The sequence below is a fragment of the Condylostylus longicornis genome, unplaced genomic scaffold (genome assembly GCF_029603195.1).
Source record: "Condylostylus longicornis isolate FDR11 unplaced genomic scaffold, ASM2960319v2 ptg000040l, whole genome shotgun sequence".
NCBI lineage: Eukaryota > Metazoa > Arthropoda > Insecta > Diptera > Dolichopodidae > Condylostylus > Condylostylus longicornis.
The window spans coordinates 12,410,937-12,438,165 of record NW_026578009.1 but is presented as its reverse complement, the minus strand read 5'-3'; the positions used below and the strand labels follow the sequence as shown (position 1 = coordinate 12,438,165).

Sequence of the window (27,229 nt, the reverse complement as noted above, 5' to 3'; positions counted from 1 at the left end):
GTAAGAAATTTCGGCTTTATTCAAAAAAATAAATCTAAACTTCAAAAATAGTTTGTTAATGTGAGTTTCATGATTTTTCAAAAATCAATTAAGTAAATAAAAATTGTTTATTAGGTATTTACGTACATACATATCAAAATTTAATCAGACCTGTCTTGTATAATGTACATACATTATTACATATTCATACAGTTAGTTCTGGATTTATGGATAAAAATATAAAAAAACCCAATCTTTTTTAAATTTCACGTTTTTTACTCAACAATCCGTCTGTCCGAATTAGTTTGACACATAAGAATTTTGACAGTTAGCTGAACACATAAGAGTTTTTTTATTAAAAAACAAATACATACAAGTAAAAATTTCTATTGTACCTATGAATTTTCAAAATATGTATTAGAAATTATTATTGACACCAAACTCACTTGATGAAATTCCAATTTATATTTTTAGATAAGTTGTGTCATTGGTTAGTATATATATTTATGCCTACATAATTAAGGCCCATTTTCTATTGTTTTCATTACCTTATCTCTGACGTTTTCCAAATTTCATCTATTTTTTATATATATAATACTTAATCATAAACTATGTCAACATAAATTTTAAAATTATAAAAAAACGCGACATTCTTAAGTTTTGCGTAAGCTACGGCACAGAATACTCTTCGTCTATGTATACAAATATGTATATTTATGTTTACTTCATTTGAAAGACTGATTCATATCAATGATCATTATTTTACTAGAATTTGTGTAAGTATATCAAGATCTAAATTATAGGCAATCGTTAATTATTTTATTGTCTGTTTGTAGATAAGAAAAAAATCTTATTTAATAAAATATAATTATTAATTTATATTGAACAACTTGCAGAATATTAATTTATCTTTAAGATTTCTCTGGTCTTTCAATTGAAATACAGTGTGCCAAAAATTTAAAACATTCCGAAAATTAATTAAATTAAATTTTTGAGCATATTTTATGTATATTGTAATAAAGAGTCTTCTAATTTCAATAGAAAACACAGGTTTATAATTAAAAATTGTAAATTTTTCATTGATTTATATAGTATACAGTAGTAGTAAATGGCCTCCACATGATTGCTTTGCATAAATGTGGCTGAATTTCGTTGATACAGCGCTCAATTTCCTCCTTCAACGCGTGGGTGACCATGGGCTTGTTGACATAGACCTTAAACTTCAAAAAACCTCAAAGAAAAAAATCCAACGACGTTAAATCGCCTAATATGGGCGGTAAATTTTGATTCTATTATTTTGACCATAGCTGTATATATGCATATATAATTTTTTACGTTCAGTTAAATATACTCAATCTTTAAAAATCCCTTTTTAGCACTTTTCCAAAAATTTTTTGAAAAAAAGTGCTTATTAGTTTCACTCTGTCAGTCCGTCTACCCCTCCGTCCGTCCGTGGACATGTTTACAAAACTTCTACACCCTTGAAGATAAAAAGCTGAAGTTTAATATGTACATAAACTTATTTCCGTAAAAGATAATGTTTATCTATCTCCCCTCCTGTAGAAGCTATACCTCCCAAAACCCTACAAAAGCCGTTTTTTAACTATTTATTGCAGTGAAAATATAAGCATTTTTCAAATTTTGCAAAAGTAGAAAGGCAGCGGATTGCTTCTCCTATCCTGGCATACTATAGTTAAACTTTAAAAAAACAAAATGGCAATTCAAATTTACCGTTATCTAAAATCCGTTTTTTCCAAATTTTTGATGTCGTTTTTCTTCTAGACCCCAGGTTTAAGGATCCTGACAAGCGGCTCTAAGATACTAATAAATGGTTTACCTCCCCTCTCAACTTATCGCCTTTGGAAATTTGTAAAATTTGGATTTTTGATGCCTTATATTTCAGAAACCGCAAGGTTTCTCAAATTTCTATAAACGCAAAAAGCTAACGGTAAATTCCATGACATTAAAAAATATAATTACTTTTCTTAACTCACACAATTAAACCTTAAAATCGAGCATTATGTTAACCCTTCTTTATATTATTTTCGCTTTATTTAAAAGACTGCATAAATCGTTCATCCTAAATATATGCAATCCTAGAAATAGTTAAATATGAATGAAAATAATTTTAATAGTGTGATAGGTATACATAGACTGTATTTCAAAGCAGTATTTTCACTTGTTGAAGGGAAAAGTGCTACAATACAAACCATTGGTTTGACCCAACTTTACTTTATTCTTGTTTAGGCGTTGTAATGATATTATAGTAATGAAATTTTTTTCAATTTTGAGAAAGGAATTTAAACGCGTCAGTACTTCTTTTTCATTTCTTAAGAATACTAAGTTGTGTAGTTGAATTTGCATGTATTTCTGTAATAAATTTCTAAATTTATGGTTCAGAAGTGGAGGACGAAGAATATTTTCAATGATCATCAAGATTGTTCGATATAACTTCCATCGTTTTTAACGTACCAGCTATATCTGCAAAATTTTGCTTATCGAACATCTTTTGGAATGAAAATCTGGTAATGGTCAGAACAACTAATACGTTCCTCCAACTTGAAATATTTGTAATATCTGTAAATGTAAAAAAAAATTATTTATTGGTTGAACATTTGAAACTTATCTTTAAGAACGAAAGACGACTATCTAAAAGAAGTTGCTATGTTATATCATATGAAATATTAACCTGATATTAACTTAACTTATGAAGCTGTAATCAAAGTTAAAAAAAAAGTCAAAACTCGCAGGCATCAGAGTCTATTGAGTTGTGCATATTGTATACAGTGCACTGTAATACAAAAGCATTTCATTTCGAATCGAAATACCCAAAATTTCAATAAATCTTTAAAATTAAAAAAAAATTTAAACCTCATAAAACTAAAAAATTCTTCAAATTCGAACACATTACGTTTCACGATAGTTTTTTTTTTTAAAAGCTCCAATTCGATCTTAAAAATTTTAACTAACTTTGTAACAGATTGCAACTACTTGCGAATTCTTACTTACACCCAACATCCTTAAATACCTAATAAATACATGATATTTTATTTATAACTCTTTAAAACGATTACAAGTTCCTATATTGATAGAACATTTTATTGGTTTATATTTTAATACAAAATTAAATAAGTATGTATATAAGTATATGTAGATCTTATTAAAACTTTAAGTATTCACTTCAATTGTAATTGCGAGAATAAAACTCTTTACAAGTTAAGTAGAAATAAATTTAACAGAAATAATATATTGTGTTTATGGTGATATATAAGTTGTAGTGTAAGTACAAATTTATCACCTGTGCGCACGTACATTTACAATTTACTATACAAGCTATTGTAATAAAGTTCAAATTATTTTGGACACATTACACACATTAGTTGTAAGGGTAAAGTATATATACTTATATTTATATACATTTATAATATTACGTTTTTATACATTACAAATAGAGCTATTTAAAAAAATATCCTAGTACGTTTAACTATACAATTTTTTATACTACTGCTGTATAAGTAAACAAGGATCTGGAATGTCCTTGGAATGTTGTACGTAATTATTGTCTATGTAGCTATTTATGTTTCAGTTCATATACACACTATATAATAAATATGATAACATGGCGAAAAAGTAAATTACCCTTATGTTGAAAAATTAAATTACTTACCCTTTTCGGGAATTTTTTTACAATACAAAAATGTTTCGCTATACTCGTAATTGAATAAAAAATAATGCTTGTAAATAAATTGAATTATTGTAGAAATTTATACTTAATACAAAATTTAAAAATCTTCACATACATATGTATGTACATATGAGTATATGTGTATATTCATAATTACGTGAATGCTATTACAAATATCGACCGCAATGCATATAACAAAGGTGATATAGTGTTGGCCCAAATTTCGCATGTCGAATCTCCAGCGGAAAATCATTTTTCTTGTAAAAGTTTGAAGTCATTTTGATAAAAATTTACATTTGAATTAAATTTGAATTAAGTTTACGGGAGATTGATCAATTTTAGGGATGTGTTAGGTACCGGAAAGTAGACCTTTACTACGAGCCGATTATATATCTGTGATTTTGTTTTTGTGAAAGTATTTTACTAGCAAATTCATTCGGAAATCTCGGAGATCGGGAAATTAATTGTTCAATGAAGCGGCTTATTTGACATTTTAAATTATATGCAAGCAAATAATTAATGGAATTTTTAGGAATTTAATGTTCCACTGTTTGTCAAACAAATTAAATGGCAAATTTTTCGGGAAAATCGAATACCAGAAGATCAAACTGTATTTGGGAGAACTTTGTCTTTTGGATACTAAATTATAGAGGTTTATCTTCATCAGATACCAGAAGCTTACTTGGAATTGAGTTAATTAAAATAAGGGTTTAAAAGACATTCACAATCTTCAAACGACTGTGTGCTGACCACATCTTATTTTTTTACTCCTTTATTATTTGAATCATATAATTTGAAATAGAGACTAAATATAAATATACATAGAGATTTGTGGTGTATGAATGCCCATATTATTTCAAATAAATATTCAATATAACACTTGATTATAATTGTTATATTAAGTGTAAAGTTAAACAATATCTCTTGAACTATAATAAGTACGTATACTTGAAAACTATATGTAAACATGTATAAGAATGCAATAAGTACAATATTTACTTGTACTGATAATAAATAAGATATGTTTATTGACTTTTGAATTATTCAGAATTTTAGGAATATTTATTATTTATTACAGTGATATTTTTAAGTATGGTTAAATATTAGAAATCAATTTATATTCTGTCATATGGGACTATTGTTAAATAAATGGTGAATATATAGTAGGCAAAATAGGTTCAATATGGAAATTATGCATATTAAATACATAAATATATATATTATGTATTCAAATAAAAGTTTATACCAAATATTATTGTGTTCAAATTAAAAAGCTGTTGGTACTGAAATTATAATATTACTGCAGGAATATTATATTATAGATTCCTTAACAAATTACTTTTTTCTCTCGAAATATGTTTGAACGATGTCATAAAGGAAAAACCTTACAATTGTATAGTTATTTACAGTGTTTAAAATATAGATGTGGTTACAATGGCTTCGAAAAAAATATTAGTTAGTATTTGTGAATTTATCAAAGAGAAGCCGTAAGATAGTGATACTAATAGTTTGATTTAAATGAAGCAAGTAAAAAACTTAATTTTGGTTAAATATTTAAATCGTACTTACTAAAAACTACTATTAGTAGTTTTTAGTAAGTACGATTTAATTAGTAAACTAATAATTAGTAGTAATAACATATGGCAGGTAAATATCCAGAAAGAAAATATTGTTCACGTACTATACCGATCTATACCCTTCGTATAATTTTTGTAAAATCTTTCCATTCTGTAAATATAGTCCAACAACGTGTGAGTATTGAATTCTCAGTCAATATATAGTGTATTGACTGAGAATTCGATTCCAAGCAAAAATATAAAGTGTATTATATTTTTAAGTCGAAATGCTTCCTTCTTGGAATTCTTGAACATACATCATGGTCTATATTTTATCAAAGAATTTTATTACGTTGTACTAACTATTGCTTTTAAAATCTATGTTGATATGTATTGTAATGTAGTAATAAAAATAGAGGGCTCCTTGTAAAATTTACCACTTTGAAAACAAATCCTTACTGGAAAAGGGAGTAAAATCCTATAAGAGTGCGGTTGAAAAGAAGTTTTTCTTCCACAAAATTCTTATAAATAAAATTTAAAAAAAAAAGAAAAAATAAAACATTAAAGAGAAATGAAAACAAAATTAATTGTGATTTGTCAATAAAATAAATTTTGCTGACATGATAAAAGCGAAAAAATAAAAAGCGCTTTTGTTTTTTGAACACCGCAATGGCATAGTTGTTTTGTGTATCACTCAATTATATTAATTCTATGTTCGTTTTTTCTCAGATAAATTTTTTAATGTATTGTTTTAGGTTATAAACTTATATTATAAATATAAACCGCTATAAATATTGTTGAATTATAGAAAAACTAGAAGAGATAGGGTTGACCGTTTCAACTGTATGTGATATCTATTTGAATGTTTTTTCAAGAAGGTGACAGTTGACAAAAGGATTCGCTATATTAACAATGTTTTTCAAATGGCGTACCTACATATGTTAATAAATTTAATTGCTAACAGTCTCAGTACTGCGTATACGCAACGTTTTTGTGATTCAACCATATTATACTTTTTAATTGGAAAGGTTAACTGTTAGGAGAACTTTCGCAATTATAAATTTTTGTTGAAATATTGGCCCTATTATCACATTGGCCTTTTATAGTCTCCCAGGTAAAGAACAATTATGGTTGCCGTAAAATTTCAAATGTAAATTTATAGTTACCTTTGTTTATTCTTTATTTCGGATCAAATACTTCAATTTTCAAATTACACAAATTTTTCGTATACGTGCCACAAAAGAACCCTATTCGTACCAACATTACATACGACACATAACTAATTTGTGAAAGTTTGTTCACCCTAGATCAATGCGTTTTTGAGTTATCGCTGGGAGGGATAGACGGGCAGAGGGACAGACATAGTGTAATCGATTCAGAACTCGAGTCTGATAAATTATATATTCTTATGCCTATATATCAGATATCTATTTCTTAGCTTTGCAAATGGAATGGTAAAATTATAATACCTTATAATTTTTAATTCTTTAATTTGGCATAAATACATGATATTTCTCTGTCAAACTTGAGCATTTATGTATTTCATAAAAATCTCTCATAAAAGAATTTCGTTTTATTTATTATTGAAATTTTTTTTTCTTTAATTTAAAAAAGTTCTAATATAAAAAATAAATATTTACTTTATTATTTTATTTTGTTTTTTTCTGCATTTTTGATTTTATTTTCTCTATAATAATGATCTTACTCACTAAAAAACAAACACTAAAATTTATTTGTTTTTCTTTTTATTTTCAGTGCTAACGAAGAATTTGATCAGAGCGGTGGTCTTGATAGTAAAGATTCCGGTACATATTCTTCAGATATATCATCTAGTTTAGAAGTTATTGGAGCTGATTTAAATATTGAAGATAACGCTGATCCACTACTGGATATGGCTGCAGCTAGTAAAGAAATAAGTTCTGATAATGTTACTGAAAATTTAGTAAAATCAGCAGAAGGATCATCTGATGAAGGAATATTTTCATTAATATATACGGTTGTGAAAAAAGTTGCTATTGTTGGAACAGTATATTTATTAGGATATATGGGATGGTAAAAAAATATTATAATTTTAAATATAATAATTATATAAAATTTGCTTACGTATGTAAGTACCTATGTGCTAAAACAAGTTACATTGCAATATGAATAGTTGAAAGGAAGATGTTCAAGTTTTATAACTAAATCAGAAAATGAATTAAATAATGATACTCTGAACATAGACTTGCTAGTTATTACACCTGAAATAATACTTACTGCTCATATCAGCATGAATATTCTGTCATAATATTGTGATAGTATGTTACGAAATCAAAGCCATTTAATAAATAAACTAAAAGTTTATGTAAAATGTAAATAAAGTAACAGTTTTCAAGTAAGAAAACGATTGCAGGCGGAAAATGTTGTTTTCGAATTAACATTTTTTTTCTAATTGTAGTATATTAAATTGTTAGAAAGTAGTTTATTAGAGTATTTTTATTACATTTAGTGTATTCTTGTTAAAAGAAAGTAATTTGAAAAATTTCAGTAACAATTTATTCGATAATAATGTAAAATTTTAACTATATAAATATACGAAACAATCATTGGTTATCCCAAAAAAAAATATTCGTATGGGTCTAAGTGATTCCGAAATTTATTTGTATTAGAAATGCTTTTTTTTATAATTTTAATATTCAATTCTATGTTTTAGGTCTGTTGCATGGTTAGTAGCACCAGTAGCTCTTTCAGTTGCTAGAGATCAATGGAAAAAATCCGCTGATGAGAAACGTACAATTGCAAAAGCATCGGCTCTGACTAATGAGAAAGAAGTTATTTTAGCTAGAATTGATGAACTACCAGCTTGGGTAAGTGAAATCGACAATTAAAACACTGAGGGAAAAATAAGAATATTTTGAATTAATTAATTGAAAAGTTTTGTTATGAATATGTGAAATGTATATGTGAATGTATATGCGAATTGTATTTCGTTTTTAAATTTAAAAATATGTTAGTACAAAAATTCCTATTTTGGATCAAATTATGAAATATTTTATCTATATACATACACGATAAAGAAATTACATTTTTTTTTAAATTACCGGAAAATAGATGGCTTCTCAACCAACATAATCATAGGTGGCAATAAGCCATAAAAATACTATCATTTTATTTATGCACATTTAGATTGAACATTAAATATTTTGTAACTGCACTGCCTAAAAATGAATTGGCTCCAATATTATAGTTGTAAACAATGACAATTTGATAGATTAATATTTTTAATTGAATCATATTAAACTTGAAATGCAATGTTTATTCAATAGTGCGAGTAAGAGTGAAAAATTAATACTCTATAGAATTCGTTCGAGAAATTTTTCTAGTACTAATATATTTTTTATAATTTTCAGGTCTACTTTCCCGATGTTGAACGTTGTGAATGGGTTAATAAGGTATGCCCTATATATATTATTTAAACAAAAATAAATAATAAGCAATCTTAATTAGAAAAATTTTTTAATATAAAATTGTATTATATGAGTGACATGATAAAGAATTTTATGTATGAAAGTTTGATATTTCTATATACCTAAGTACATAATTTGTTATTCTATTTTTAATATTATACTTTTTTATATAAATATAAATTAAAAAAAAAGAATTAAATTAATTCACAATGAAAATATTTCATAAAATACATATACATACATTCATTTATTTATTATGTTTGTTTTTTGCAGATTTTAAAACAAGTTTGGCCAAATGCCAACCACTATGCTCGTACATTAGTTAAAGATGTTATTGAACCAAGTGTTGCTGAAGCATTAAGAAATTATAAAATGAATGGTTTTCAATTTGATCGTATTATATTGGGTACAATACCACCAAGAATTGGTGGTGTAAAAATTTATGATAAAAATGTTGGACGTAATGAAATTATAATGGATTTAGATTTATTTTATGCTGGTGACTGTGATATTAATTTTCGTTTGGGTGGTATGAAAGGTGGTATCAAAGATTTTCAAATACATGGAATGGTTCGTGTTGTTATGAAACCTTTAATAAGATCAATGCCATTAGTTGGTGGTTTACAAATATTCTTTTTAAATAATCCAAATATTGATTTTAATTTAGTTGGTGTTATTGATTTATTAGATATGCCTGGTTTAAGTGATATATTACGTCGTGTTATTGTTGAACAAATTGCTGCTGTTATGGTATTACCAAATAAATTACCAATAACATTAAGTGAAGAAGTAGCAGCACAAACATTAAAAATGCCAGAACCTGAGGTATGTTAATATGTTTTGCGTTTTTTTTATAAGAGTTGATTTTAAAAAATTCTATTTTTATTAATATTTTTAGGGTGTTTTACGTATACATGTTGTTGAAGCAAAAGATTTAATGAAAAAAGATATTTCAGTTTTGGGTAAAGGTAAATCAGATCCATATGGTTTAATTAGTGTTGGTGCACAAGAATTCAGAACACAAACAATTGATAATACTGTTAATCCAAAATGGGATTATTGGTGTGAGGTGAGTTTTTTTATTAATCACTTACATAAATTGAATCATTTCGCATTTCATTTTAATATTTTCATAATTGTAATTAAAAAAGAAAACAAACCAAAAAATTTAATTGTAATGATTAATTTATTTTTATTAATATTATATAAATAACATTATATATGTATGAATTATAAATAATACAATTAATTTTAACAAAAAAAAATTATTGAAAAGAACTTTTCTTTTCTTATCAAAAAAAATTTTTATAAGAATTTATAAATGTGTGTTCAATGTTTCTTTTTTTTATGTTGGGAGGGGGGGGGTTAAGAATTACTTGTATTTAAGTATATAGGTAGTTAAGATTATTTTTTGCATTCATGTTTTATTAAACCAAAATTGTGGAATTCTTAAGAATATTATTAGTGTACTAATTATATTATTATTTATTTTAGAACATTCTGTTTTTAATTTTACGCATTTTGTTATAATACTTTGAATATATTTTATGTTCTTTGTTGAGATTGCAATTCACAAAAACAAAGTTTTTTTTTCAAGTAAATTTTGTATCAAATTCAGTATTTCAAAGCAAATATTAAGTGAATTGTGTGTTGCATACATTTTAATTTATTTTAAATATTAAGCATGATTTCACATAATTTTATTTTATTCCCGACTTATTAATATACCAAAACGAATTCTGGTATTCTTTTGAAGAAATTGCATATAAAATAAAATTTTTAAAAGGGTTAAGATTAATTTTTAAAATCCAAAAGAAAAAGCAATTTTGATTTTGTTGTATAAAATATGTTATTAAAAATTCTGTCTCAGTATTAGTATATCTGAAAGAATTTACTGTATTAGAAAAATTAAATTACTCTAAATTCAAGTTAAAACTAAGCTAAACACTAATTTACCTTAACATTCATCTCAAACGAAATCAGAATATCAGCTTTAGCTAAAAGTTTTTAAAATTCTGAGATTATTTCTGAGAATAACTGAAAAATTTTTTATTTGTGAAATCTATAAATTGTTATAAATAAATTGTTTCTCAATTATAATTTATATTTCGCGATATGTTATAGCTCTATATGTATATTATATTTTCATCTTAATTTAAACAATCAATTTGTATTTAATATTTTAATTTATTATAATTCACTGATACGGTCAATTGTAATTGAATATCACTTACAGCAACAAACACATATAATGATTATATAAAAATGATAATAATTGTATAAAACTCTATTCAGTAAATTAAATTAATTTAGAATTAAGGTTTTATAGATTATAGCTAAGAAAAGATATTCATTAGGTATATAGATTTCATTTATATGTCCAATTGTTACTTACTAGATTTAAAATTTTTAAATAAGTGAATTTCAATAGAGAAGAGAAAGAGAAATTGTTTAATGCTTAAATTAATTATCTACCAAATAATTATTGCTTCAATTAAAATTAAAAAATTTTTCATAATATTGCATACTAACAATATATTTATGCTTATTAAAATTAAAAACATATTCAAAAATTTGTATAATCGTAATGGACTTTTATGGTTCCTTTATAATCTCAGTTACAAAATGTATTTTAATGTGTATTCAAAAACCATATGTAATTTTTTTTTTTGGTAAGTTCGTAATATTTCTTCTCAGTATGTTCAATTAATTTTTAATATGGAATGGCTTAAGACTTTTTGTTTCTTTTAATTACATTTTTTTAAAAACTTTTTCTAATAATTAAAAGTATAGCTTTCTAAATTATTCAGCGGCAAGAATTGATTTTTTTCTAACTAAAAACTAGAAATTTTAATTTTATAAAAATTTTCAATTTTATTTTTAATTCAAATTTTTAAGGTTTTGTTTTTACTCACATAAATATTTACTCATTTAATAATCATATTTAATAAAATAACAACAGAAAATCCCTTCCGAACTTCGAAATGTTTCAATTTCTTTAAAAATGCTATTAAATACACTAATATTATATTTTTTATCAATTGCTCTATAATTTGTATTTTGCCTCCACATACAATGGTTATATAATTAAGCACATGTGCATTTGAAAGATTTGACACATGCAGATTGTTAGGACCAAATAAATTTCAGTGCCGATCTTCTCAATTATAAAAAATAAAATAGCTTTAATATTATATTATAATTATTAAATTCAATTTTAGTTCAGCTATAAGCCTAGTTATAGCTGTTTCAGCTCTTTTTCTTAATTTTTTTATGTAAAGCAATGAGTGTTTATACTAAGTGTAAATTTATGAATTTAAGTGTAACCCTCTCAATCAGGGAAATGTTCTCAATATCAAAAGTATGTCATAAAAAAAACTTTTATTTTGGTTTTAGCAAAAATTTTGAAAGAAAAGTGCTTATTAGTTTCGTTGGATGGCCGGCCGTTCAAATTAATTTGTTAGGGAAAAATTTTTTTCTACACTTACAAATTTTTCTAAATGTAGAAACGGTAAATGTCATAGCCAATCAAAAATGTAATTATGTATTTCAACTCACGAAATTAACCCTTGAATTCAAACCTTATATTAACGGTTCTTTAAATTTTTTTTGAGTCCTCCTAAATGTATGCAATCATTTGAAATATTTCTGTGTATGAATGAAAATCATAATTTAAATAATAATATAGTTGAGTGTTTTTACTTGTCAAAGGGAAAAGTGTTACTTTACAACCATTTGTTTGACTTCAATGTATTAGCGCAATAAGTCGATACATACATACGTACATGGATTTATTTCGTTATTGAAGTTAATCAATAATAATAACAACTTTAATTTTCTTGAAATTATTTAACATAAATTTGACATTAATTTTATTGTATGTATTGCAAAATATTTACATATTTCATTTTATAGTGTATTTAATAGCAATTTTACGTAATATACCATACATCACAATATTAAAAATTAACGTTGAGCTCCACAATGCAGTAATTCACAAATATTTAAATTTTATTCAGAAAACAAATCATTTAGCTGAGTTTTAGCTAATTAATTCTAAACCGAATCAGATTTAAAAACTGTAGTGTTACTGCAAAATATGGAACTCAAGAGATCATATTTGGTATTTGCAAGAAACTAAAATCATTAATGAATTTTACAATTACATATTTCACTATAAAAATAAGAAAATAAAAAAAAAAAAATAAAAATAATTACATAATTAATATTTTCTCTTGAGAATTCTATGCATTTTTTATAATTTTAGTTTTTGTTTTTAATTTTATCTCACTCTCTTTTATTCGTAATTATTTTTACTTTGATTTGATTTTATTATAATTATTATGTTTAATATTATTTAATTGAAATGTCGTATGAAACAAAAAACAAAATCAAATAAAAAAACAAAAACAAAATAGGCGATCATATCTGTTAATAGTGGACAATTGCTAGAGTTTCAATTATTTGATTTCGATCCTTCGAGCAGTGATGAAAAACTTGGAAGGTAAGCATAAAATTTTTAAATTTAGTTCTTGAATTTTTATTTTATTTTTTAATTTATTTTACAAGAATTAAAAAAAATATGTATATATTGGGTTTTTTTTTTGTGAAAAATGAAAAAGAAAACGTTAAAATAAAATATTTTTTTTGGTTAAAATTCTATACTATTTTTTTTATATTTAAAAGTAATTTTAAGTGCATACAATTTAGTAAATTCAGAAATTTTACTATTTTAATAAAGAAGTAAGAAATGTTCAAAAAGTCTCTTGCCAGTCTACTTATTGTATATATGAAGGTAGGAATTATATAAGTTGTTAGAAAGCGCAAATCATTAAAATACTCGTAGCAATGCAAAAACAAAAACAAATGTTTGCTGTCCGTTTGATAAAACCGCCATTTCTGCCATTCTGCTGATTCTTTCTTTTGTTCCTTTTTTTTTTGGTTTTTACAGAAAATTTTTAAATTTATTTAGAAATTTAGTGAATATAATTAATTAATTGGCTTTGCACTACAAATATATGTATGTATTTTTGGTTTAACAATTTTATTATTTATTAAAACACTGATAATAAAAGAAAATATAGAAATTTATGTATAAATTAAGATTTAAAATTTATTAAAAAAATTAATAAATTTTAATAATTAAATTAATATTGAAAGAAAGAAAATTAAAGGAATTTTCATTAAAACAAAATTGGTATAGGAGGAGGCAGTCTCTAATATTATGTGACCTTTGACCGACTTCTAATATAACTAATGTCGACATTTTAAAATAAACACAATTTTATTTACATATATAGTTGAAAATATTTAATTAATTAAGGTTTTTACCAATGTCGTTTTGCAAATATGGCCGCCGATATTTCGAATTTAAATTCACTTACTATAATATTTTCAATTCCCGCAAAAATATATTTCGATATTTTTTGTGCCAATAGTTTTCAATTCTTAAATCTTTCTATAAAATGCAATTTTCTTAAAATCTTAATTTTTACATAAAAAAAATATTAACAATAATTAATGAGAAAGAAAAGTTATGAAACTCAAATTAAATTGTAAAAAATTAATTTGGTATAACTCTGAAAAATTATAGTGCATAAATAAGGATTAAGAAAATTAAAAAGTTTAAAGTTATTAAATTAAATGTTAAATTAGCAAATGTTTAAATGTAATATATATTTAAGGATCTAAAAAAATAATCGATTTAAAAGGTTATGGGAGGCAATTTTACTCAAAAGATTTGCTCAATATTTTTTATTTAATATTAAACGCGTGATTGTGTATTTCGCTATTTTATTCCTCAAGTCAGAAGAAGATAAATCATATATGCACATAATTGTATTATGAATTTTCGACATATTTATTACGTAACTCGGCTTTTCTAAATGTGTGCAAAATTTAATTATTATGTATGCTGTTTATTTTTGAAGGTACATTCGTTAATTTCAGAAAAAATGTAAAAATCCAATTGAAAAAATTAGTATTTTGGAAAATTTTCTTATTGGAAAATTGAAATATCCATTAGACAAAACAAATATTCTGATTTAAAACTGAACAAAAAGTGAAATGGAAAACCGAGATACACGGTCAAAACGTGAATTTTTAAATGCTATTGAGGTAGAAATTCATAATAGCATTGGTTGTTTAAATATTTGGCGAATAAAGTCGATTTTAAATTGACTTTCATAATTGAGCCCTTACTCAATCAGAAAATAAATTTCTTTTTACAGTATTCCTTCTTAGTATTCCTTTTTATATAATGCAATTTACAATTTTGATAACGATTTGATCGTTATGATCTTTATGACTAGTATGACATGATTATGATTTTATTAGTAGAAGCGGCCAAAATAATGCAAAAAGTGTTTATTTTACATAATTTTTCTGTTCTCAATATTAAAAATTAATAACATAATTGTATAATCATAAATAAAATAATATGTACGTAGCTTAATTGAAATGTGCAAATAACGCTAATATATATACATATATATATATATATATATATATATATATGTAGATAATACATACCCAAACATATTAATTAACAAATTTTCACCACAAAACACAATTCTAACACATTTGGTTGTACATTTAATTTTTATTTTTTTTTAATTTAATAAAAAAAATTGTATATTATTTTATTCAATTTGTAAAATTAGGCATTGGTCAACGCAAGCTTAGGTCAAGAAATTTTATTTACTTTATGGGATTATGATCAAGGATTCCCAGGTGTTATGAATGATGACTTCTTGGGAAGGTGGCGTTGTTGTTATGATTGTTTTTTCTGTTCTTTTTTTTTTGTTTTTTGAATTAAAAGATTTTAAATGAATTGTTTTTTTACATTTTTTCATATTTTTTTTTTAATTTCTTAAGCCTATTGTTTTCTGTTTTTTTTCTTATATCTGTTATATTATTGTTGCTAAATTATTATTTATAATTGTTTTTCTAACTGACTACATATTAAAAACTAAAATATATAAAATGAGACATTTTTTAACTATTTTCTATGAAATGATAACATTAATAGCTTACACGAAGTTGTCAAATAAACTCAAAACATCACGAATATACTATATAACAGTTTATTTATTTTATAAACAAATCATATAAAAATCGACTTTAATTCAGTTTAAAACAAATGATTTTTTTCTATAATTATGTAAAACAAGTAAAATTACCATTAATTAACATCTACTTTTACCTTATGCTTATTTATTGTATAACCATCTTTAACAAGGTGTTTTAGAATAAGCTCTTTTCTGAAATGGTATGAATTATGTTGTATTGCACATGAATACACGGCTATACACACATTTATATTTATTTGTGCCTATTATATCAATTTTCACATTATGACACAATATGTCAGTGTATTCCATAGTGTCACTGATGCAATGACATCATTTATTATAATGCTCTATTATTAGAATTGCTGTCATTATGAATAAAAAATCTATCTCTTAAAAAATTTAATGTCAAAAAAGAAAGACATGACAATTCACACTTCTTTATTGTCAATTTCTTTAATTCAAATTATAGACACACTTAAGATTTGAATAAAATTTTTATTTTAATTCGTAATTGTATTCTGTTCTGTTAATAATTGTTTTGGAAGAGAGCTATTCTCAATATCATTCACTCTTATATATTTTTCATATTTTAACATTTTTACTAACTAAATTAACATTAACATTAACAAATTTTAATTCGAATTATTATAAAAAAAATAATTTGAAATTTTGCCTGAATACTTAATTAAACATACATAAATATCCTTTTTTTTGTTTTTGTAATTTTGTTAAAAAAACAAAAGAAAAATTAGCTTTTTTCTACTAATGCTTTACAGGCAATTGTTGAAATGTCACATCGTACTATCGCATTATTCCGTTTATACGATTGGGACCGTACCGGTGATGATGAATCTCTTGGCAGGTCTGAAAAATTACATTTATAATAAACATCATAAATGTTTCAAAAAAACAAGAACCAAAATTTTAAATGTTTTTTTTTTTAATTTAATTTAAAAATTGTTTTGTTCAATTCAAATTCATAGATTTTAAAGCAAATAATTTCTTGTGATAAAGCATGGTTTAATGTGTGTATAAATTTTATGGGTTTTAAATTTAGAATTTATGATCAAAATATCAGGAAAATTATTATAGATAAAATTCATTATTAATGTCCAAATATTTTTGATTTCCAAAATTTTTAAATCAAAATACAAAATGTTGTTGAAATTTTTTAATTTACACAAATATTTTGTGTTGTACTACTACATAAATTCAAAAATTATTTAATTTGATTGTGAGTGCTGTGCTAAATATTTGGAATATTATGTGAACTGTGCTTATTTTAAAGTATTACCACATTATAATTAGATTTTTTTAGAAATAAATTATTAGCGGTGAAATAATTTTTTTTTCTCACATTATTAAATTTAAGTTCACTTTAAATAAAACAGCAACTTTAAAAAATTAAATTCGTGTAGTGATAGGAAGTAACTGTAAATTTAATTGTTTACTAGGGAAAGAATATATTAATTTTATACTTTTATCATTTACAGCTCTATCACGAATTCCACTCGTAAATTTACGAATTACGAACATACTACGATGTAGACCTTTGAATGATTACTAATTCTTTTCGTAGAGATTATGAATCACGAGTGGCAGTACCATTTTTCGGAGTGTCAAAATTAGTATTTTATTTCAACTATCCAATGTTTATTTACATTTTTTGGTTGCTGTTTCAGTAAACAATTTTCATACAAAATATTTGTTCAAAAGACGAAACGAAATTCATGATAGGGCTGTTGAATTTAGTTTAATTGAAAGACACTTCATAATTACTGTTCGTATCAAATAGTTACAAAAAAATATGGAAATAAACTTTGAACAAATTCAATCTTCCCTCAAATTGAACCAAAGTGAGAACTAAAATTAAAAATAAAATTTTAATTTTAGTTCTCACTTTATTTTTTAAAATAAAATTTTCCCGCAAACTGAAAATATAGGAGCTGCACTTGTAAATACACTGTTTGTTTATAGTCGCAATTAATAAATTGTTAGATTTTAGAGATATTATCGTTTTAATTTTTTATTTTTGTTTAATGTAAATTTGAAATTTTAAGTTTTTCACTTTGATTTTTGAAAGTTGATATTTTTCCAAAAAAAGAAATTATTTATCGTTATTAAAATTTAATTTTTCAATTTTGATGGTTAATGTGTTTTTAATTTTTATAAAATTTTTACAAACTTATAATTTAAAATTCGGAATTTTTTATATTGTAAATACATAAGAAATTAATATAAGTGCACAAGATTCATTGTTGAGCCTTAGAAATGCATATCTGATTGTTAAAAACATACTATTGATGTTTTTAAAATCTTCAATTTGAAAAATATATTTTGCACACACTTTATAGATTTGTATACACTCGTAATATCTTGTTAATATTCACCAAAAATTTAGAAATCAGGATAAGATTTGCAATTATTCTATGAAAACCTAAAAATAATAAATATTTCTGATTACTGTAATAGAATCATGATAGCTATACTTGAGAAAATTTACAGTTTTAATGAATTTTTAACATGAAAACCAGAATTTATCATATTTGCGCTGAAAATCTAGTGTTTCTTCTGTTATTAAGTAATAGATTTTTTTTGTTAAAAAAATAATTATAAAATTAAATAATTTAAATATACCATTACCAGACGATATTATACTGGAACTTATTACTAAACGAACATTCTACGTAAATTTTACAATGGTCCTTATTATGAAAAAAATCGATACACGATATGCGAAAGCAATAAAATAGTAGTATTAAAAAATCTTTATTGATGTGTACTATTTTGTTTGACAGATTCAAAGATTTTAAATTCATATGATACACTCATATGGAAAATTTGAAAATAAAGAAAAAGTTTGCGACAGATAAATTTTGTTTTAAATAAAATAAAATAATTATACAATGCTATCAGCTGAATTTTGTTTTTTTGAAGACGAAGAGGAAGAACTACATCAAGAAGTAAGAATCATTAGAACAAAGATTAGAGGTAGAAAAAAAAATTAGAGATCTTCTGTAAAAGGTCCTGTACTGTTTAATTTATCAGAAATTTTGATTCAAAATTTATCGGCACAAGTTTTGAACAAACATTTCTTGCACTATCTAAATTCTCCTCCATTATTTCAGTTATCCTATTTAATTGATATTTATTACTGACAATTCTGTTCCTAAAAATACAAAATTAAATTTATCTTAACTTATAGTCCTCAATTTTGTTAATAATAGTGAAATACTTGTAAAATCACTATTGTGTGCTGTCCGTATACTAAAAAATACCCGATAAAATCTATCGGAAAATCGCTAAAATAAATTTTTCATAATACGATAAACGCTAGTTTATATGCGATAAATAGTCCGATACAATGCCGATAAATACATACTAGCACTACAATAACTATCAGAAATATAGTGTATCGTACGATTTATAATTTTTTTCATAATAAGGGCTAATATTTTATTCTAACTTGAAAGTGTACTAAAATTTGTACCATTTCGTACTCATAAACTAAAATTTTGTAATTAAAATTTTGAATTTGTCAGTATTAAGAATTTTGTTGGACTTGTTTTTTTTTTTATAATTTTTAATTGTTGGTTTTAATTTTGTCTTCTGTTTTTTTTTTTTAATTTATATAAAAGCAAGATGAACAATGTTATTTAAGCATATAAGAAGAAAATATTCAAAGCAAATGATTTCGAAATTTGTAAAATTTTTTTGAATTTGAAAAATTTAAAACTAGAAAAATGCGCCTATCTAATTCAATTTATTAATATATTCATTTTTTATAAAAATCTTGAACCAAATTTTTCAATTACTAGCACCATCCCCTGAAAATATGCAAGATTATGGTGCTCATTTCAACATCTCTGAAAATTTGTGCTACAATTTATTGTTTACAATTTTCACATTACGTGAATGAAAATTTCAGTGTATTTTCTTGAAAAATGGCCAATTATTTATTTTTTACATTACTCTCATGAGAGTTTTACTGACATGATATCAATCAATTATTAGTACAGTTGCTAAACGATTAAATTATCAAAACGATTAATTAAAAATACAGGAAAGTAGCGTTGCTTGCAGCATTAAAAATCTCGTAAATATTTGCAAGAATTGAGATTTCATGACCATATTTGACGACACTATTTCTCTATTTTCATTTGAATTTTATATTTTTATCGCAAATATATTTTGAACTACATTTTTAGCTCTATAAAGTAATTTATTTATAATCTATTTCTTATGTTTTATAAATTATTTAGACATAAATTAAACTCATGAATGAATTTGGATAACTTCCTCTTTTTTTAAATTTCTATCTCTAAATAAATTTTCTGTTCCTTTCTATATATAAATTAAAGTAACTTTAGCATGAATTATTCAATTCCCATTTCAAAATCCCCCCTTTCTATGTTATTTAAAATTTGCAATGGTTGTCACTGCATAAATATTAAATTTATCAAGAAATTTGTATGTACCTATGTGTATTGTTAAAAATAAAAGTTAAAAATTTTCAAATTTTGCATTAGAAAAATTTGGAATGCACACTCATTCAATTGATTAGAATTGCCGTCTTTTTTTCAGTTATCTACCAAAACAAATATTGCATTTAGCCTTTGAAAAAAAAAAGTGTTATGAGTTATTGAAAGTTTTACGCTTTAATTTCAAAATTTAAAGAATTTTTATAAAAAAAACTTTAATATAAACTTTTTTTTTTACTTATTTTTTAAAATTTTAATTAAAAAAATGCAGGGCAACAGTTGAAATAAGCAATGTAGTTAAAAAAGGTGTACTTGATACCGTAAGTTTAAATTTTATTAAATTTTCTCAAATTTATTTTAATTATTTCGATTTTATTACAATTATAGTGGTTAACACTTGAAGATGCTAAACATGGTTTGCTACATGTCCGTCTCACATGGTACAAATTATCATCTAATACAGCTGATTTACAAGCAGCTCTTGAAGAAACACAACTATTACGTGTAACATCAATGAGTACAGCAATATTGTGTGTATATATTGATTCAGCCAAAAATCTACCTGTAAGTAAATATATTAACGTGTATATGTCTATAACATAATAATAGCATATAATATGTTCGCTTTTTAATTGCACAGCTATATACATATAGCCGTGCATTGCATATAAGTAGAAGTATGCATCAGAAAGACTTAAATGAAATTCACAATTTAATATTTTGTCGGGATAAAAGTGTATTTCGACTTATTTTTGTAATTTTTTGCATTCATGAGCAAGATAATTTCGATTGTGTGTAAGATAGATCTTCTTTCTATTTAGAAATACCATTTAGAAAATCTTGGCATCCTATGATACTAATACTGAACAAATATAGTATACAACATTAGAACAAGTTTTAATTCATTTTTTGTTAATATTTTAGCAAGCACGTCCACAGTCTCAACCAGATCCATATTTAACAATTAGTGTTGGTAAACATATTGAACAAACTGCCGTTCAATTACGTACAGATGCACCAGTTTGGGAACAAGGATACTCATTTTTAGTTGGCAATCCTGATAATGATACATTACAATTGAAAATCACAGATCAAAAAACTGAAAAAGAAATCGGTCGCTATACATATATTTTGAGCGCTTTATTACAACGTAAAAATATGGAATTTTTACAACAACCTTTCCAATTACAAAAATCTGGACCAGAATCAAAAATTATTATGACATTATCTTTAAGAATATTAAAAAGAGCTGATCCATTAGAAGGTGAACCAGTTGCAGATGTTCATAGTTTATTACAAAGATCATCATCACAAATGTCAAGATCAGATTCAACTTTATCTAGAGGTGGTTCAGTAAAAGCACCTCAACAACCATTGGAAACATCTTCTGTTGCAAAGACTAAGGTAAATTTCAGATTTACTTATTTAGGAATTAATTTTTTTTGTTAATATTTTCAATTTATTGATTATGTTATTTTTTTTTAATGAAGGACACTCCACCATCCGTGATTTCGGATAGTGTTATACCAGAAGAAGATTTTACATCAGCAAAAGTAACAAAACTTTCTTCATCGCCATCTGGTAGCACAAAATCTAGTCAATCATCATTACATCATCGTGTACCAGATATAACAAGTTCAGCTGGTGAATATGGTTTGGGAAGAATTCAGTTGTCATTACGTTATCATATACAACGACAAAAATTAACTGTTACCGTTCATAAAATAATGAATATACCATTAAAAGATCCATCAAATATACCAGATCCATATGTAAAATTATATTTACTTCCTGGAAGAACAAAGGAATCAAAAAGAAAAACAGCAACAATTAAAGATAATTGTAATCCAGTATATGATAGTAGTTTTGAATATTTAATTTCAATTGCTGAATTAATGAATAGTGAACTTGAAGTAACTGTTTGTACACAAAAAGGATTTTTATCTGGTGGCAGTCCAATCATTGGAATGGTAATTATTGTTCGTCTTTTGTAAGAAAAAAATGTAACAAAAATTCGTTTTTTCGTTTCATTTTAGTTGAAAATTGCTCTCAGTGATCCAGAAATCTCATCTCAAGGATTCTCAAATTGGTATGATTTGCTACCGCATGAAGGTGGTGATTAAGATTAAAACTTTTTTTTTTATTTTCATATAAAATACGCATAAAATATTTTAAAATATGTAAATTGATTTTTTTTATTTCTATAACTATTAAATAATGTTAAAAATGATTATGTTTTAAGAGAATACATACTTGTTTTTTAATGCTTCGAAATCTTTAAATTATTGTAAAATTAGTCGTCTAATGTTTTAAAAGCATAATTGTATGACTTGTAATTATGGCAGAAAAAAATTCTTAAACAGAATTAAAGTATATATTTTAAATTTTTACAAACAAAAAGGCATTTTCTCAATTGCTTATAATAATAATAATTAAAATAGTCTATAATATAATTATTGTTATATATATTTGTCTAATAAAAACTTTAATAAAAAAAATATCTTTAGTATTTTAATTGCATACTAGTATGGTTTCGGAAACTACTCATTTTAAATAGCAAAATAATTTAAAGAATTTTTAAAAAATTTATTTTCGTTAAATTTCAAACATTTATTTTAATTTTTAATAATATAGCCTAGGCCGCATAATAATATTTTAATGTTATAGTAAAATAAATATTTTTATCTATCGAAGTTTACTCCAATATAAGATAAGTTCTTTGAATTGAACAGAAATTAAGTTCGTGCTTTGTGACACGAATTTCGCTTTCACATCATATATAATAGATAGATTTTTTTTAACATTCATAAACAATACTTATTAAAATTCAAAAATAATATAGATCCCGAATTAAATTGATTAATTTACCAGAGATTCCGGCGGTTCTTTAAAATGTAAGGCACGTACCATTATTCTGATAAAAAAGTGAATTAAAGGAAAAAATTATTGAAACACAAAAAAGCTACCTTCCACCAAAGAGAAAATGAATGAGTGATAAACAGCTTCATCTTCTTTTTTTTCAAATGATAACAGCGATTTTTTTTTTCACATAAAATTACAATGCACAATGACAACCATTTTTTTACAGTTAATGATGACATCCAAGGTGAATGACAAATTCACTAAAATGTAAGTGATAAAAATAATGATGATACGTGCTACGTATGATTAAAAAATTCACTTGAATGTTATGTGACTTTTGTCATTTTATTTCTAAAGTTGGATTACTCGACATGGCAATATCAAACATCAAAAAGGATTATTGGCAAAGATTCTCAACAGATATGGAACATGATTTATATGGTGCACAGAAAAAAGTGTGGAATATGTTGAGGAATAGGAAGAAGCCAATTAACGAATATTTGACGATGGAAAAAATCTCAGCATTAGAGTGGGAAAAATACTTTCGAGACTTGCTTGGCAATCAACCTACACGAAACAATATAAGCAGTGATAGAAATGATTATGAATCCAATCAAAACGAATCAGTTTATTCTATATCGTCTGCTACGGTTGAAGCGAATATAAAAAAATTGAAAAATCGAAAGGCAGCAGGTATTGATGAGATAACCAACGAAATGCTGAAGTATGGTGGTCAAAAACTCTGGGATGAAATAACCCATCTATTTGCAAAAATTGTTTCAGACATGAAGGTACCAGTCGAGTGGAAAAAAAGTATTACCATTCCTATATTCAAAAAAGGCAGTAAGAAAGTACCAGAAAACTACAGAGGAATTTCGTTGCTAAGTGCCATGTCGAAACTTCTTACAAAAATTGTTGCAGTTGAAATAGCAAATACAGGTATAAGTGAAGAACAGTAAGGATTTAGAACCAACAGATCTACAACAGACGCGATATTTATTTTAAGACAAATAACAGAAAAAGCTATAGAATACAACTCCCCAGCCTTTTTTTGTTTTGTAGATCTTAAAAAAGCATTTGATAGAGTCTGCCTTAAGGATGTACTGGTGCTGCTTAATAAAAGAAACGTCAATAAAAACATCATAGCACTAATAAAAGATCTTAATACTAATAACAGCACGTTCATAAAAACGAACAATGGCACTTCCGCTGAGGTTCCAATAAATACGGGTATTCGACAAGGAGACAGCCTTAGTCCTATTTTGTTTAATGTTATAATGGACGAAATAATAAAAAAGGTGAAATGTGCTGGCCGCGGATACAAAATAGGGGACAATGAAATAAAATGTGTATGCTTTGCTGACGATGCCGTTCTGATATCAGATAGCGAGGATAACCTGCAAAGATTGGTTTATGCATTTGAGAAAGCCGCGGAGGAATTTAATATGGAGATATCAGTAGAAAAAACTAAAAACATGGTAATATCCAAAAACCCTCTGCGATGTAAGCTTGCAGTATACGAAAAAAGCATCGAACAAGTGATGGAATTTAAATACTTAGGAGCACTTATAACATCATCACGTGATCTAACCAAAGAAGTTAAAACACAAGCAACTAAAGCATCATCGATTTCAGGTTATTTAAAAGATGTTATCTGGAAAAATAAGCACATGAATATTAGAAGCAAAACCCGCATATATAAGACATGCATAAGACCTATAATCACTTATGCAATAGAAAGCAGGGCAGACACAAAAAAGACCGAAAATATTATGAGCGCAGCGGAAATGGCTACATTAAGATCCATAACAGGTTACACCAGATACGATCATAAACGCAACGATGAAGTAAGAGAAATTTGCGAAATTCAGGATATTGTCAAATGGAGTAGAAGAAGAAGAAAATAATGGAATCAGCATGTACAAAGGATGTCGCCAGACAGGGTGGTTAAAAGAGCATTCATGGGGAAACCCAGTTCGTGTAGACTTCCAGGAAGACCACCGAAGAGATGGCAGGAATGCTGGACTTCATTATCATTAACAAAAAAAAAAAAAAAAAGAAACAAATATATTATATTGTATCAAATAAATTTATGTATATATATAATGTATGCAGTATACATGTATTTATATTCTGTACTAATGTTATATATTATGTTCAACGCTTTTGTAAATTAACAGAGCAAGGCTCTAAATAAAGAAGAAGAAGAAGAAGATTACTCGACTGTCATATAAATTAGTGAGATTGAGTACTAATTTTTATGTAGTAATAATTGTGTTATTCGTAAGATATGAATTTTTTTTATTGCAATGTAAAAAGAACAGGGACAGTTTTTGAGATTGTTAGAATAAGTTAACATTATTACTAAGTGATATGACTTTTGGAATAAGCTCCAGTATATAAAAGAATATAAATGTTAAATTGCCATTCTTACAGCATTATAGATCTGTAATATAGCAGGATAGAAGACTTCTAAATATGAGATTGGTTCAAAAATTAATTTATAGAATAATAATTTCAATGTTTTATATATAAGTTCCCCAGCCCTCTGCCAAAATCTTAGAATTCAAATTGAATCATAATATAGATAAGTTTAATTTGTACTTATCACCAAAAGCGATTCAAATAAAACAAGGTCCTTAAAATAAAAGGTGTTCAAAAATAAATAAATTGAAAAATTCAATTTTACTTTCAATTTTACTTTTGACTTCTTTTCTTCTATTTGGTACTATGTGGCTCAAATTCGTAAATTAAAAGGGTAGCCTGAAATAATTAATTTTAAATAAAAAATTCTTTTAGCTTTTTCTCTCATCCTCTTTTTTTTTTTAATGTTTATTCAAAACTCTTTTCTTATAAAATAAAATTTATCAATTTTTGTTTTTTTTTTTTTGTTTTTTCTTTTTCATTTCATATACAAACATTATGTACACATAAATATTACATAAGCATTCATATAATGTAAATATATATATATATTATATACATTTAATATACTTGTATTTAAAATATATAAATAAATATATTTTTATATATACATCTTTTTTTTTTAATTTTATATCTCATTTAACCTTATAATTAACAGAAATATATTAATAAAATATTTTTTGATATAAATATGTACATATAATAATAATATGAATTTTATATTTTTTAACATGCATTTTATTTATTTATTTTTTTCTCTTTTTGTATACAAATATATAATAGATAAAATTAATTTTTTTTTTCAATAAATCCCGTATTTATATAATATAAATTATATTTTTCTCTTCAATATAGATATATGTATGTTTGTTATATATTGATAATATATATTCATAAATACAAAATTTATTTCTTTCATTGTTCCAAATTTTTTTTTAATATTTTGTGTAGTTTAAACATCAAATATTTAGATTTTCTTTTATTAGTTTATTAATTATAATTTTAATAGTTTATTATAAACGCGCCTAATATACAAGTTTTTCGCTTCCTTTTTTATCAAAATATTTAGTGAGACTGTTCACATGTTGCACAAATCAATTTCTGTTGCTTTCTTACCCCTCACCTAATCATAACAATTTTCACAGTAAAAACACAAAACAATATGGGTTGCTTTTAATACCCCCTTGTTTGATATGAAAAAACGTGATCAGTTTCTTACAGAAAAAATTATAAATTTCAATTTCATTTATAACGCGATTTTTTGTTATTAACAAATATACGCAACTATTTAAAATAAAATTATTAATTAATTCCCTTTCATTTTATTTATAATGCAAAAGTAAAATAAAAAAAAAAAGCAGTAAGTGAAAACATGAAATTTTAAACTTAACATTTAAATTAAGAGTAGAAAATTAACGCAAAATATGACAAAAAAAAAATATTCATCACACATTAAAAATCTTACATAAATTAAGCAGCTTAAAAATAAAGAAAATTTAAATTTTAATTTATTTACATTTATAAATTTAAAAAACAAAATCTACAAAAATTTTAAAATTTTTAGAATGTCCTATGAGCTTTAAATCTATAATATTTTTGTTTTTTCAATTTTTGATTGATTAGGTAATCATAAAATGTTATGATAAACATAAATTACAATATTAAAGGCAATATCCCAATCGGCGAGGCGTTTGATTTTTTCGAAGAAATTGGCCAAATTCCC

General features: G+C 24.7%; 1 protein-coding gene across 4 annotated transcripts in view; it reads left to right on the top strand.

The window, feature by feature from the left end:
* The window catches only part of LOC129609625 (extended synaptotagmin-2), a 70,057-nt gene extending 47,691 nt beyond the window's left edge, over window positions 1–22,366 (top strand). For 2 of the 4 annotated variants that reach the window (XM_055521672.1, XM_055521669.1), the window contains exons 3-13: window positions 6,976–7,272; window positions 7,913–8,066; window positions 8,610–8,651; window positions 8,940–9,491; window positions 9,565–9,735; window positions 15,329–15,426; window positions 20,492–20,540; window positions 20,608–20,784; window positions 21,145–21,624; window positions 21,711–22,190; window positions 22,257–22,366. In XM_055521672.1, the coding sequence (XP_055377647.1) occupies window positions 7,112–7,272; window positions 7,913–8,066; window positions 8,610–8,651; window positions 8,940–9,491; window positions 9,565–9,735; window positions 15,329–15,426; window positions 20,492–20,540; window positions 20,608–20,784; window positions 21,145–21,624; window positions 21,711–22,190; window positions 22,257–22,343 (2,451 nt within the window). In that variant the 5' untranslated portion in view covers window positions 6,976–7,111 and the 3' untranslated portion in view covers window positions 22,344–22,366. Of the gene's footprint in view, window positions 1–6,975; window positions 7,273–7,912; window positions 8,067–8,609; window positions 8,652–8,939; window positions 9,492–9,564; window positions 9,736–13,084; window positions 13,171–15,328; window positions 15,427–16,515; window positions 16,602–20,491; window positions 20,541–20,607; window positions 20,785–21,144; window positions 21,625–21,710; window positions 22,191–22,256 lie in introns of all 4 variants that reach the window. The other 2 variants (XM_055521671.1, XM_055521670.1) reach the window with 2 other exon arrangements.
* Window positions 22,367–27,229: the final 4,863 nt, after the last annotated feature.